Source organism: Homarus americanus, unplaced genomic scaffold (assembly GCF_018991925.1).
Source record: "Homarus americanus isolate GMGI-L3 unplaced genomic scaffold, GMGI_Hamer_2.0 scaffold9847, whole genome shotgun sequence".
Lineage (NCBI taxonomy): Eukaryota > Metazoa > Arthropoda > Malacostraca > Decapoda > Nephropidae > Homarus > Homarus americanus.
The window spans coordinates 1,236,092-1,251,407 of NW_024721178.1; the positions used below are offsets into that span (position 1 = coordinate 1,236,092).

The 15,316-nt window shown below is 42.0% G+C and overlaps 1 protein-coding gene across 1 annotated transcript in view; it reads left to right on the forward strand.

Annotated features, from left to right (window-relative positions):
* Window positions 1-6,520: 6,520 nt before the first annotated feature.
* The window catches only part of LOC121861638 (tyrosine 3-monooxygenase-like), a 37,530-nt gene continuing 28,734 nt past the window's right edge, over window positions 6,521-15,316 (forward strand). Inside the window, exon 1 of the mRNA XM_042359533.1 lies at window positions 6,521-6,960. Coding sequence (XP_042215467.1) covers window positions 6,901-6,960 — 60 coding nt within the window. The 5' untranslated portion in view covers window positions 6,521-6,900. The remainder of the gene's footprint in view (window positions 6,961-15,316) is intronic.

Here is a 15,316-nt window from a genome sequence, read left to right on the forward strand (position 1 = left end):
ACACACACACACACCCGTCACACACACACACACACACCCGTCACACACACACACACCCGTCACACACACACACACACCCGTCACACACACACACACCGTCACACACCCGTCACACACACACACACCCGTCACTTCAACATTCTCCTGACTCTTCCCAGCCCCTGTGTTGCCAATCTGTGTTAAGGACATTTATTTATTTCCTGTTTATATCATTCATGGTCAGTTCGTAAGACTAGAATTGGTTTTTCTTTGTTTTTTAAATGTTCCCGATTATACCTACGTGGAAACATACCTGAAGCCCAGTTAACATTATAATATGGACGAATATTAGTAATGTGTTAATACTTTATACATAAACAGTTATAATAATTTGTAAGGACACATACTGATCATGTATACCCAAATACTGTGATACAGAGATAAAATATTCATACACATATACAGTACATATAAGACATACATACAACAACGTACACGCAAAACATACATTAAAATATTTCAAAAAATATTCGTACACAATATTACTACTACTTTATTGTCACTCGGAATCGAGTATGACGATCATCCAGCTATGATACAATGATATGAGTCATTAGGGATGTCACCTAGGTTAGTGAGTTTCGAGGTGACTAAAGAGACCGATACGGGACCCGCAGCGTCGTTCACATTCGTTGCACATGTGGAGGGGGCTACATCTACTGCGGGAGGGGCGGTGGCACACACACTAAACCGATAAGCAATAAACTATTAATTTCTGTATTAGATAAATTCATAAGGTTACACAAAACAAAATTATGTATCCAGGAATGAGAAAAAATGTTGGATCAGTAGATGACAGTACACCACACTAGTACTGTACACCACACTAGTACTGTACACCACACTAGTACTGTACACCACACTAGTACTGTACACCACACTAGTACTGTACACCACACTAGTACTGTACACCACACTAGTACTGTACACCACACTAGTACTGTACACCACACTAGTACTGTACACCACACTAGTACTGTACACCACACTAGTACTGTACACCACACTAGTACTGTACACCACACTAGTACTGTACACCACACTAGTACTGTACACCACACTAGTACTGCACAACACACTAGTACTGTACACCACACTAGTACTGTACACCACACTAGTACTGTACACCACACTAGTACTGTACATCACACTAGTACTGTATAATCACACTAGTACTGGTACAACACACTAGTACTGCACACCACACTAGTACTGTACACCACACTAGGCTGCACACACACTAGTACTGCACACCACACTAGTACTGTACACCACACTAGTACTGTACACCAATTAGTCCTGCACAATCACTAATTAGCATGCACACCACACCAGTACTCACACCACACTAGTACTGTACATGTCACTAGTACTGTAAATCTCACTAGTACAGCACACTAGTACTGTACATCTCACTAGTACACCACACTGGTACTGTACATCATACTAGTACACCACACTAGTACTGTACATCTCACTAGTACACCACACTAGTACTGTACATCATACTAGCACCACACTAGTACTTGTACATCGCACTAGTACTGTACACTGCTCAACTAGTACACCACACTAGTACTGCACAATAATTAGTACAACACTAGTACTGTACATCTCACTTAATACTGTACATCACACTAGTACACCACACCAGTACTGTACACCACACTAGTATTGTACACCACACTAGTACTGTACATCTCACTAGTACAATCACACTAGTACTGTACATCATACATAGTAACCACACTAGTACTGTACATCTCACGTACTGTACATCACACTAGTACACCACACACTAGTACTGTACATCACAATAGCACCACACTGGTACTGTACCTCACTAGTACTGTACATCACACTAGTACACCACACCAGTACTGTAAACCACACTAGTGCTGTACAGCACACTAGTACTGCACATGTACTAGTTACTCCACTACACACCACACTAGTACTGTACATCTCACTAGTACTGTACATCTCACTAGTACACCACACTAGTACTGTACATCACACTAGTACACCACACTAGTACTGTACATCTCACTAGTACATCACACTAGTACACCACACTAGTACTGTACATCTCACTAGTACTGTACATCACACTAGTACACCACACTAGAAGTGTACACCACACTAGTACTGTATCTCACTAGTACAGCACGACTAGCATTATCAACACTAGTACTGTACATCTCACTAGTACTGTACATCTCACTAGTACACCACTTAAGTACACCACACCTAGTACACATCCACACAATACTGTACATCTCACTAGTACACACACTAGTACACCACACTAGTACTGTACATCTCACTAGTACACGCATCTCACTAGTACACCACACTAGTACTGTACATCTCACTAGTACATCACACTAGTTGCACCACTAGTACTGTACATCACATAGTACCACTAGAAGTGTACACCTAGTACTGATACATCTCACTCGTACTTTACATCAGACTAGTACACCACACTAGTACTGTACATACACATGCACCACACTAGTACTGTACATCTCCTAGTACACCACACTAGTACACCTAGTACTGTACATCTCACTAGTACTGTACATCACACTAGTACACCATAGTACTGTACATCTCACTAGTACTGTACATCACACTAGTACACCACACTAGTACTGTACATCTCACTAGTACACCACACTAGTGTTGTACACCACACTAGTATTGTACATCACACTAGTACTGCACATCACACTAGTACTGCACATCACACTAGTACTGTACATCGCATTAGTACTGTACATCTCACTAGTACACCACACTAGTGTTGTACACCACACTAGTATTGTACATCACACTAGTACTGCACATCACACTAGTACACCACACTAGTGTACAACACTAGTACTGTACATCACACTAATACACCACACTAGTTTACATCACCAGTACTGTACATCACACTGGTACACCACACTAGTTTACAACACCAGTACTGTACATCACACTAGTACACCACACTAGTTTACAACACCAGTACTGTACATCACACTGGTACACCACACTAGCTTACAACACCAGTACTGTACATCACACTGGTACACCACACTAGTTTACAACACCAGTACTGTACATCACACTAGTACACCACACTAGTTTACAACACCAGTACTGTACATCACACTGGTACACCACACTAGTTTACAACACCGGTACTGTACATCACACTGGTACGCCACACTAGTTTACAACACCAGTACTGTACATCACACTAGTACACCACACTAGTTTACAACACCAGTACTGTACATCACACTAGTACACCACACTAGTTTACAACACCGGTACTGTACATCACGCTGGTACACCACACTAGTGTACAACACTAGTACTGTACGTCACACTAGTACACCACACTAGTTTACAACACTAGTACACCACACTAGTGTACAACACCGGTACTGTACATATTACTGGTACACCACACTAGTTTACAACACTAGTACACCACACTAGTGTACAACACTAGTACACCACACTAATTTACAACACCGGTACTGTACATCACACTGGTACACCACACTAGTTTACAACACTAGTACACCACACTAGTGTACAACACTAGTACTGTACGTCACACTAGTACACCACAGTAGTTTACAACACTAGTACTGTACATCACACTAGTACACCACACTAGTGTACAACACCAGTACTGTACATCACACAATACACCACACTAGTACTGTACATCACACTAGTACACCACACTAGTGTACAACACTAGTACTGTACGTCACACTAGTACACCACACAAGTTTACAACACTAGTACTGTACGTCACTAGTACACCATGCAGTTTTCATAACACTGGCATTGTACATCACACTAGTACACTACACTAGTGTACAACACCAGTACTGTACATCACACAATACACCACACTAGTACTGTACATCACACTAGTACACCACACTAGTGTACAACACCAGTACTGCACATCACACTAGTACACCACACTAGTGTACAACACTATGTCACTAGTACACCACACTAGCTTACAACACTAGTACACCACACCAGGCCAAACACCTACTGTAAGAATGCTAATTGGTGCCACCCACACCACTTACAAACACTAGTACACCACACTAATTTACAACACCGGTACTGTACATCACACTGGTACACCACACTAGTTTACAACACTAGTACACCACACTAGTGTACAACACTAGTACTGTACGTCACACTAGTACACCACAGTAGTTTACAACACTAGTACTGTACATCACACAATACACCACACTAGTACTGTACATCACACTAGTACACCACACTAGTGTACAACACCAGTACTGTACATCACACAATACACCACACTAGTACTGTACATCACACTAGTACACCACACTAGTTTACAACACTAGTACTGTACATCACACTAGTACACCACACTAGTGTACAACACTAGTACTGTACATCACACTAGTACACCACACTAGTTTACAACACCAGTACTGAACATCACACTAGTACACCACACTAGTTTACAACACCAGTACTGTACATCACACTAGTACACCACACTAGTTTACAACACTAGTACTGTACATCACACTAGTACACAACAGTAGTACTGTACACCACACTAGTACTGTACATCACACTAGTACACCACACTAGTTTACAACACTAGTACTGTACATCACACTAGTTCACAACAGTAGCACTGTACACCACACTAGTACTGTACATCACACTAGTACTGTACATCACACTAGTACACCACACTAGTATGCAGCACTAGTACTGTACATCTCAGTAGTCAGAAACGGTCTTTATGAATAAACTCATTTAGAAATGCATCATTACTCTGGACAAAATCGGACAGGTTTGCAACAGCCAATCAGCTGTAACCTTTAATCAACGAATTCAGCTCATACTATAAAAAAAATAATCCCAACTACCAATTAACCAAAATACGAGATAATAGGGACGATGTAACCTAATAGGGAAGGATGGAATATAATAGGGACGGGATATTATCAGTTCACCCAAGGGACTATAGCAATTTGGGAAGAGCGGTATTTTAAGCTGGAGGATTTACATTGTCCTGGGAAATAAAACTGGTGGAGGATTATTTCACTTATTTCTTGTTTAAATTGACAAAACCAGTCTTCCAGATGTGTGGTTAGGTTAGGTTATGTTAGGTTATGTGAATAATATAGTATTAGTGGTTGACGTGAAGATTAGACACCCTTCAGTTTATTTCACTTGGTGGTTAAATATCTTGATGTTAACATAATCTAACCTAACACAAGATTAACTAACCTAACTCCCAGGTGAAATAAACTGGGGGTCTAATCTCCATGTGGTCTATATATATATACTGCGGTCTGTGTATTTTTGTCAGATTTTGATCAATTGTGAACATCAAAATTATTTGTTTTATTAATTCGTTACAAACAAAGTCTCAGGAGAAGTGTTTGGATTATTTTTTGTAGTAGTAGTAGTGGTGGTGGTGGTTGTAGTAGTTCTGTAGTAGTAGTAGTAGTAGTAATAGTGGTAGTAGTAGTAGTGATGCTTGTAGAAGAAGTAGTAATAGTAGTAGTAGAAAAATTGTAAACCGAAGAAAAAATGATGAATGAATTTTCCTCAACTGGCCGGGGAAGACGGCCACTGTAAACATTATTTTATGGCCTCAATCTTTTCCACATTTTTCCTTTAACAAATTTTAGCGGACACTTCAAATAACTGTCGACCCAATGGTTGACCTGACCTGACCTAGCAGTAATACATTACATCAATACACCCTATTAATATAACAGTACGAGTTATATAGTGTAATTTAAATTTTATCCGTCTCAGTTGAATAGAATTTGTCTGCCTGTGTGAGAGTCACTGGGTGGGTGAGTGACAGAGCTCCAGCCAGCTCACTTGGGTACAATTCGGAGTAACGGAATAAAAGTCAACGGAAACAGCTTTATAAAAGACTTCTCCCCGCCCACGCCCGCACTCTTCGCTTGTTGGGTCGGTGTGGGTGGGGGTGGGAGTCACACCCACGCTCCGTAAACAAACAAGAAATTACTGTACTATCTGTCACATTTACACCTTGTTCATGTGCCGGACGCCCTCATAAACGAGCCGTAAAGCGCGCGGAAAGTGATTGTCCGTGTTAAAAGACTCGATTCCCGTCACATTGGCATACCAATATTGCTCTTAAGGTTAATTCTGTCCCGGTAAATCACTTTCCCAATACTATGAGTGCAACATTTTTACGTGACCTATGACATGTAACCGCTCTCCTTGGTATTGGTCAGGCGCACAAGATTCAGCCAATGACACTGGAGAGAGAACTTCCCGGGAACCAATCAGCAGAAGGCTTCAGGTAGGTGGGCGGAGCCACTGCGTCTGGGTCCAGTTTTAGCTCGGGGTCGACGGAGGCTTTCGTAAGCTTGGCATGTAATAAAAGACCGTAGGCCCATTAGACCTACTCGACAAGCGACGCTAAAGTGCTTTCCAGTGTCGCCAGGAAGCCGCCTTCCCCGCCACGGTTCCCGCCACCCATAATCTCGAACACCACCTACGGGAAGACGGACGGAGGAGTGGCACCACTACCCCTTACACCACCACTAACCTCGAGGCACCACTACCCCCTACACCACCACTACCTCCCAAGAACTGTCCAGGGCCAGCTGTTCCCTCTCCATCACCACCACCACCACCCTGGAGTTCGCGCGTTACGGCTTATTCAAGTTTTGCTGGAACTGTGGCACTGACCTGACGAGGAGGAGGAGAGCAGTAGTGACAGAACCTCCCTCCGGGCCACACATCCACCACACCTCACTCCCTCACGCTCCTCCGACACCAGAAGACATGAAGGCTGCAGAGGCTAACCGCGAGAGGTTTGCCATCAACAAATCCTACAGCATCGAGGTTAGTAACACGACCTGAAGGGGACGATAAGGGGTTTGATCCTGGTTAGTGTGGTGTTGGATCCTATAGCGACCAATACTGTTTAATGACAGATAACATCAAAACATAGCATTAACTTCACTGTTTCAGGGTGTTAGGGCAGGTTGGCAGTGGTGTTAGGGTAGGATGACTGGTGTTAGGGCAGGTTGACAGTGGTTAGGGTAGGATGACAGTGGTGTTAGGGTAGGATGACAGTGGTGTTAGGGTAGGATGACAGTGGTGTTAGGGCAGGATGACAGTGGTGTTAGGGCAGGATGACTGGTGTTAGGGCAGGTTGACAGTGGTTAGGGTAGGATGACAGTGGTGTTAGGGTAGGATGACAGTGGTGTTAGGTAGGATGACAGTGGTGTTAGGGTAGGATGACTGGTGTTGGGTAGGGATGACAGATGGTGTTAGGGCAGGGACAGGCAGGATGACAGTGGTGTTAGGGGTAGGATGACAGTGGTGTTAGGGTAGGATGACAGTGGTGTTAGGGCAGGATGACAGTGGTGTTAGGGTAGGTTGACAGTGGTGTTAGGGTAGGATGACAGTGGTGTTAGGGCAGGATGACAGTGGTGTTAGGGTAGGATGACAGTGGTGTTAGGTTAAGGACAATTGTCTCAGCACAAGCATATCAGGACAACCGGAACAATAATGTTAGGTTTCAAGACAGTATTGTGAAGTCATGACAATATTATCCCCCGGAGGAAAATATTGTTGAATTCTTACAATAGTTTTTACAAGGACAACATTACCAATTAATATATCAAGACAACCTTTAAAAAATCTAGACAACATTTTCAATTTTATTTTTTGAGGACAATTTTGGTAATTTTTTTTTTAGGACAATGACGCCAAGGACAAGAGTAGTGAGTTAACAAAAGAGGACAATTAAGAATGTTTTTTTTTTGGGGGGGGGTTGGGTCAGTAGTGTGTAGCCAGGACAATGCTAAAATGAGTGAGGAAAATATATTAGGATAGGTGAGGACAATGTCATTTATCAAGAAAATAACCTCAGTTTGGGACTATATTGTATCAAGTAAACAAATCAATTCAGGACAAATTAGTTTAGAATAATAGTTTACGATCAGGACAAGGGTGTTAGAGAACCAGGAAAGAATAAATCAAACAAAGACAAGGACAATCAGTGTTTTTGTTCAAGCTTTATAATAACACCAGGACAATTGTACCACCTCAGGATAATTGTACCAAGTTAACCGAACATTATTACCATTTAGAAGGACAAAAACAAAATTCACTCAGGACAACACTTTTTCGTAGGACAATGACAGGACAATAATATTACGGGGAGGACTCTCAGTAAGGGAATATATATTAAACCAGGAAAATAATAATAATTCAGGAGACAGTAGTGATAACCCAGGACAATAGTACAGTATATCAGGACAGTAATGGATTAGACAGGACTAGACAGGAAAAAATACTGATTGGTCAGGACAATAAAACAGGACTTGAATTACAAAAAACGAAGCAACAGACATAACTAGTTACCTAACATCGTCTGGCGTCACCCAAATCATAAAAGTGGAGTTACAGTAGCGAAGGAGTGAAGGAATTAACGTGAGGAAGGAATATATGTATGTGTGGGTAGTAAAGGAATGAAGATAGTTAAAGACTGTGTACTTTCCTTCATCTCTTTTTACTTTATTTTACTTTACTCTACTCCACGTTACGTTACTCTACCTTATCAGCGCCAGGGAGTTGCTAGACCAGACTCCAACCAAGCCAACACTGGAAGCAACAGGTTGGGATCCACAGGTGTTTTGGTAGTGGGTCAGCAGCTTCTATATGTATACTATTCTAATTCGTATGATGTATGACTGTTTTGTTCGTATTGTTGAATGTTTATGATGGTATACATAGTTGGTAAGTATTATTAATTTAGCCTTCAGGGGTATGTATACTCTTAATATGTATACTTTCCAATTCGTATGATGTATGACTGTTATTTGGTATACATAGTTCATTTAAGCATTATGTATTGGCCTTCAGAAATGTAATGTATGTATACATTATATATGGTAAGGTGTGTGTGTGTGTGTGTGTGTGTGTGTGTGTGTGTGTGTGTGTGTGTGTGTGGTTATTCATCTCTTCATCCTCGTGAATAATGGGTTTCCTCCCCCCTCACCTTCCTCACCTCCTGGCCATCTCTCACCTCCCACCTCACATCTCACTTCTGGCCATCCCTTCACCCCTCATTCACCTCACACCCACATCTCTCACCTCTGGCCATTCAGATAATCCCTTGGTCCTATATCTCCTCTAATTTATTCTGGCCTTACCATTTATCTACCTCTTCCTCACTCTTCACTCTTTCTCTCTCTTCATTCTCTCATTCTCTTTTCTTCTCACTTTTCTCTCTCTCTTTCTTCCTTCTCTCTCTCTGTCTCTCTCTCTTTATTATTTAATGCTTGTCTTTCTTTCCTCTGTTTCGTCTTTATCTCGTTAATTTTCCTTCCTTTCTCCACTTGTTTATTTAATTTCATCTGTCTCGTGTTTATTTATTCTTTGTTTGCGTTGTTTACCTCATGGCCATCCAAACTGGAGGTGGCCATGGTGAGGGAAGATGGCTGCAGGTGGGGAAGATGCCGCAGGAGGAAGATGGCCATGGTGAGGAAGATGGCCATGGTGAGGGGAAGATGGTGAGGGAGAAGATGGCCATGGTGAGGGAAGATGGTCATGGTGAGGGAAGGTGCATGGTGAGGGAAGATGGTCATGGTGAGGAAGATGGCCATGGTGAGGGAAGATGGCCATGGTGAGGAAGATGGTCATGGTGAAGGGGAAGATGGACACAGAGGAAGATGGTCAGTAGGAAGATGGCCATAGAGGGAAGAGGTCATGGTGAGAAGATGGCCATGGGGAAGGAAGATGGCATGGTGAGGGAAGATGGCCATAGTGAAGGTACATGGTGAGTATGAGAGGAAGATGGCCATAGAGAAGGTGCCATGGTGAGGGAAGGTGGCTAGTAGGAGGAAGATGGCTCAGAGGAGGGAAGATGGCCATGGTGAGGAAGATGGCCATGGTGAGGGAAGATGGTCATGGTGAGGGAAGATGGTCATAGGAGAAGATCAGAGGGAAGATGGCCATGGTGAGGGAAGGTGGCCATGGTGAGGGAAGATGGCTGCCAGGAGGAAGGCTCAGGTGGGAAGATGGCCATGGTGAGGAAGATGGTCATGGTGAGGGAAGATGGCCATGGTGAGGAAGATGGTCATGGTGAGGAAGATGGCCAGGGGAGGGAAGATGGCCATGGTGAGGGAAGGTGCCATGGAGAGGGGAAGATGGCCATGGTGAGGAAGATGGCCATGGTGGGGAAGGTGTCATGGTGAGGAAGGTGGCCATGGTGAGGAAGATGGCCATGGTGAGGAAGATGGCCATGGTGAGGAAGGTGTTACAGGAGGGAAGGTATTAGTGGTGAGGAAGATGGCCATGGTGAGGAAGATGGCCAGAGGGTGATGTGTGAGGGAAGATGGCCATGGTGAGGTAGATGGTCATGGTAGGGAAGACCATGGTGAGGGAAGGTGGCCAGGTGGGGAAGATGCCATGGTGAGGAAGATGGCTATGGAGGGAAGATGGCAGTGGGAAGATGGCCATTTGTGAAGCCACGTTATTTTAATGTGTTTTTTTGTGTGTAAATGTCTTCCGATTGTGTAAATTTGGTTAATAATTAAATTATTTTTGGATCAGTTAGGAAAATGACAGATGTATAGACAGACAGACAGAGAAGACAAAGAGAGACACTGATGGTTCAACTGGCGACAACTGTGTAGACTTGAAAATGCTTACAACAACCCAACTTGGTACACACACACACACACACACACACACACACACACACAAAATCCTCATAACATGGCGTCGATAATCAATAAACAGGACGTAAATAGAGACAATATATCCCTCCTCACCTCCCCATCTCTCCCCACCTCCCTCACCTCCTCTCCCTCCCTCACCTCCTTACCTCCTCACCCTCCTCACCTCCCTCCCTCACCCTCCCACTTCCCCTCACCCCCTCCCCCCACCCTCCCCTTCCCCTCCTCACTCCTCCCCTCACCCCTCCCTCACTCCCCCTCACCCTCCCTCATCCTCACCCCTCTTGAACCTCCTTAGGTCAGGGAGGCATTAATGTGAACTTATATGACGATTTTACTGAATATCTATCTATCTATCAATCTATCTATTATCTATATCTATCTATACTATTATCTGTATCTATCTCCTATCAATTATTTATGTATCTGCCTATTTATTTTCTACTTATTTGTCTATCTATCTATCTATCTATCTATCAATCTTCTATCTGTCTATCAATCTATTATCTGTATCTATATCTATCAATTATTTTTTATCTATCTATCTATATCCTGTCTATCTATCTATCTATCTGTCTGTCTATCTAGCATCGTCATAAGGCTCAGTTTTAAAGTCTTATTGGTTTTTTATGTTAAACTGTCATAGGGTTTAATTTAGCTTGCTGGTTTATTAATAGAAGTTAATTAGAATAGTGATTAATTAGCACCTGGTTTATTGTGTCTTTAGTTAATTATTTTAGTGTTTAATCCTGTAAGTTATTATATGTAGGTGTTATATTTAATTTACAAACGCACGCACACACACACACACACACACATACACACACACACACACACACACACACACACGCGCGGGAGAAGGAGGTGAGGATTGGACTCTTTTATTTACTTTGCATTTCGGCGTGTGGTAATAATTCTGAGTTATATTTTCCCAGGACGATTGTCACCTTGGCTCTATTGTAGACTGGGAGAAAAAAAAATACCCGAGATGGAATCAAAATAACGGAGGAGGTTAAAGGTGACGAGGAGTCTACTTTGTCACTATCTTCTATGGGGAGTGAGAGGCGGATGGTGTGGTGGTGGTGGTGATAGTGAGGTGGGTAAGGATAGTGAAGATAGTGTGGTAGTGATGGTGATAGTGACGATAGAGCATATTTGGCACGAGTGATGGTGATGAATGGTGGATTATAAGTACAATTATGATAGTGAAGAATATTGATAATAATGAATATTTTAATAGTGATGTAATTGTATATCCGTTCGTCAAATTAAATCCGGATTCTTTTAACTATATTATTTACAAGAGACTAAAATAGACAGCGGTGAGACGGACCAGGAGGCAGCAGTTGATATACTCGTCTCACCCAGCTGATTATATGTAAACAAAACCACGTGGATTAAATAAAAATATACCGTCGCCACCACCGCCCGCCGTCACACACACACACACACACACACACACACACACACACACACACACACACACACACACACACACTCAATATCAAGATTACGACAAATATATTATTATTATTATTATTATTATTATTATTATTATTATTATTATTATTATTATTATTATTATTATTATTATTATTATTATTTTTTGTTGTTGTTGTATTTGTTGTTTTGTTGTTGTATCGGACTCAAATACTTATCATCTATCCAGGTGAATTTCATCTTATCCTCTGTCCTTTATGCTAAATTTGTCTAACCTCTATGCCTGTGTGTGTGTGTGTGTGTGTGTGTGTGTGTGTGTGTGTGTGTGTGTGTGTGTGTGTGTGTGTGTGTGTGTGTGTCCTGTCATCCTCCCACACCCTAGTTTAAATCCCTTATCACTACACTCGGAGGTGAAACTCGACATATAAACACTGGTTATATATTGTGGGGATCTGGCGGACTTGACGTGGTGTTTTGGGTTTGATTAGGTAGTTTCTGTCCTTTCTCTGTCACAAAGTTCAGTTCTTACCCGTCCTATTTGTTATGTAGCTTTCTCTCTAATCCCGTCTATTCATAAGGTAAATCTTCCTGTCCCTTCGTCAGGTATACCTCCTCTCGTCCTTCCGTTGAGAAATTTATCCTGTCCATTCCTCAAACAAGTCCTCCTTTTCCTCCGTCAGGCATCTCCTTCCGTCCCTCCGTCAGCCACCTCCTTCCGTCTTCTGCAGAATTGACAGGTGGCTTTAGAACCAGCTAACGGCCCTACATCTCCGTCCGAACCAGCTGTGCCCTCGGGTGTGTAGGGAGGGAGAGGGTGAGGAGGAAGGAGGAAGGAACGGTGGATACTGGGATGAAGGAAGGGTGTAAGGTAGAAAGGAGAGAGCAGAGAGAGACAGATAAGTGAGAAAGGGAGAGAACGAGACTAGAATTACAGAGAGAGAGGGAGAGAGAATAGAATGAGGAATGGGGATAGTAGAAGATAACAAGGTGGGAGAGAGAGAGAGAGAGAGGAGACTAGAATGATAGATATACGTAAGAAAGAAAGAGAACGAGACTAGAATGAGAGAGATAGAGCGAGCGAGAGAAAGAAGGGAATAACGATTAAGAATAGGGAAGATAACAAGGTGATAAGAGACAGAGAGAGAGAGAGAGATTGGAATAAGACAAGAGAAATAACGTAATAATAATAGCAACAAAAAGAGAGAAAGACATAGAGAAATAAACTAAACTAGAAAATAAATAAAAAAAAACTCATTCTAAAGCTAATGAAAAAATTCAAAAGTTCTTTTATAAATGAACCAAAAAGAAAAAAGTTCTCCATTTCTGTACCTTTCGTCTGGTCGCTATTATTCAGGGCTTTTGTTCAGTCTTCATACACTTCACGGTATTAAGGCTTTTTGAATCACGTGAAGAATAACCACCCCCAAGGATTATTTCACCTCGAGATTAACCACCTAACACTATTTGGGGAGGTTAGGTTAGGGGTGTTAGGTTAGGTTAGGTTTGTGTTAGGTTAGGTTAGGTTTGTGTTAGGTTGGACAGGTTAGGGTGGTTAAACTTTAGGTGAAATAAACTAGGGTGGTGTTTCTTTATCTGTGTATAGTCAGTAATATTGCAGCCATTATTTACCTTACTGATGGAAGTCATACGCGTATAAGGCTTGCGTGGTTTATTATGGCCCATTACCGTAACATGATCCTATTTTATTGAGTTACGTGGTTTATTGAAGAGGCGTAATTATATATTTATTAACACGTATTTGAATGTTAGTTACGTGGTTGTTAAAAGAGTCGTAGTTACGTATTTATTGACACGTATTGGAAGGTTAGTTACGTGGTTTATTACTGTCGTAGTTAGGTATTTATTAACCCGTATTTGAAGTTAGTTACGGTTTATTACTGCCGTAGTTAGGTATTTATTAACCCGTATTTGAAGTGCTAGAAGTGGTTTATTACTGCCGTAGTTAGGTATTTATTAACCCGTATTTGAAGTGCTAGTTACGTGGTTTATTACTGTAGTTAGGTATTTATTAACCCGTATTTGAAGTGCTAGTTACGTGCTTTATTACTGTCGTAGTTAGGTATTTATTAACCCGTATTTGAAGTGCTAGTTACGTGGTTTATTACTGCCGTAGTTATATATTCAAAAACTATTATATTAACCTCTCATTTCGCAATTAATTACTAGATGGAGTATTATTGGAACACAGTCTTATAGTCCAAAGAAAACATTTACCTTTTATAACCTGACTGTTGTAGAGGTATTGTCGATGGGTCCAATATTTATAGGGCAAACCCATAAAGGCGTGCGTAGTGATAAACGGTGGGTGCATACTGGCGATATTTATAGGGTAGGGTAGGTAGACAGAGACAGACAGATAGACAGATGTAGACGGAAAGAAAGACAGACAGATAAAAAGACAGATGTGACATAGACAGCCAGATAGATAGATGTAGATGGAAAGAAAGACATGTGACATAGACAGCCAGATAGATAGATGTAGATGGAAAGAGACAGACAGACAGAAAAACATGTGTGTATAGTTGACAGAAGCAGACAGACAGATGAATATAGACAGAGATAGAGACAGTGTGATGCATATTTTTACAGCCTAGGAGTCATACGGGGGAGGGGGGTGACCTCGCTAACACTGCAGCCATCATCTTAGGTCAACACCCCCCTGTCGTTAAAGGTCAGAGGTTAAAAACCCAGTGCCCTGACCTCATATGTTTATTATCCCCAGGAACCATTAAGCATTCGTCTTTGTTTGTCTGTGCGTCTGTCCGTTCCATATTGAAAGATAGCCAATAAAAGTGATTAAATTGGATGCACATACATACATACATACATACATACATACATACATACATACACACATACATACACACACACACACACACACACACACACACACACACACACACACACACACACACACACACACACCAGAAGGGATCACTCAACAGGTGGTGGTGAACGGTGGAGCCCAGGGGAGTGAGGGAGGGAGATGTGATGGAGGGAAGAAAGGAGGAGGAGGAGAGGAGACATAATGGTGGGGTAGGAGAGAT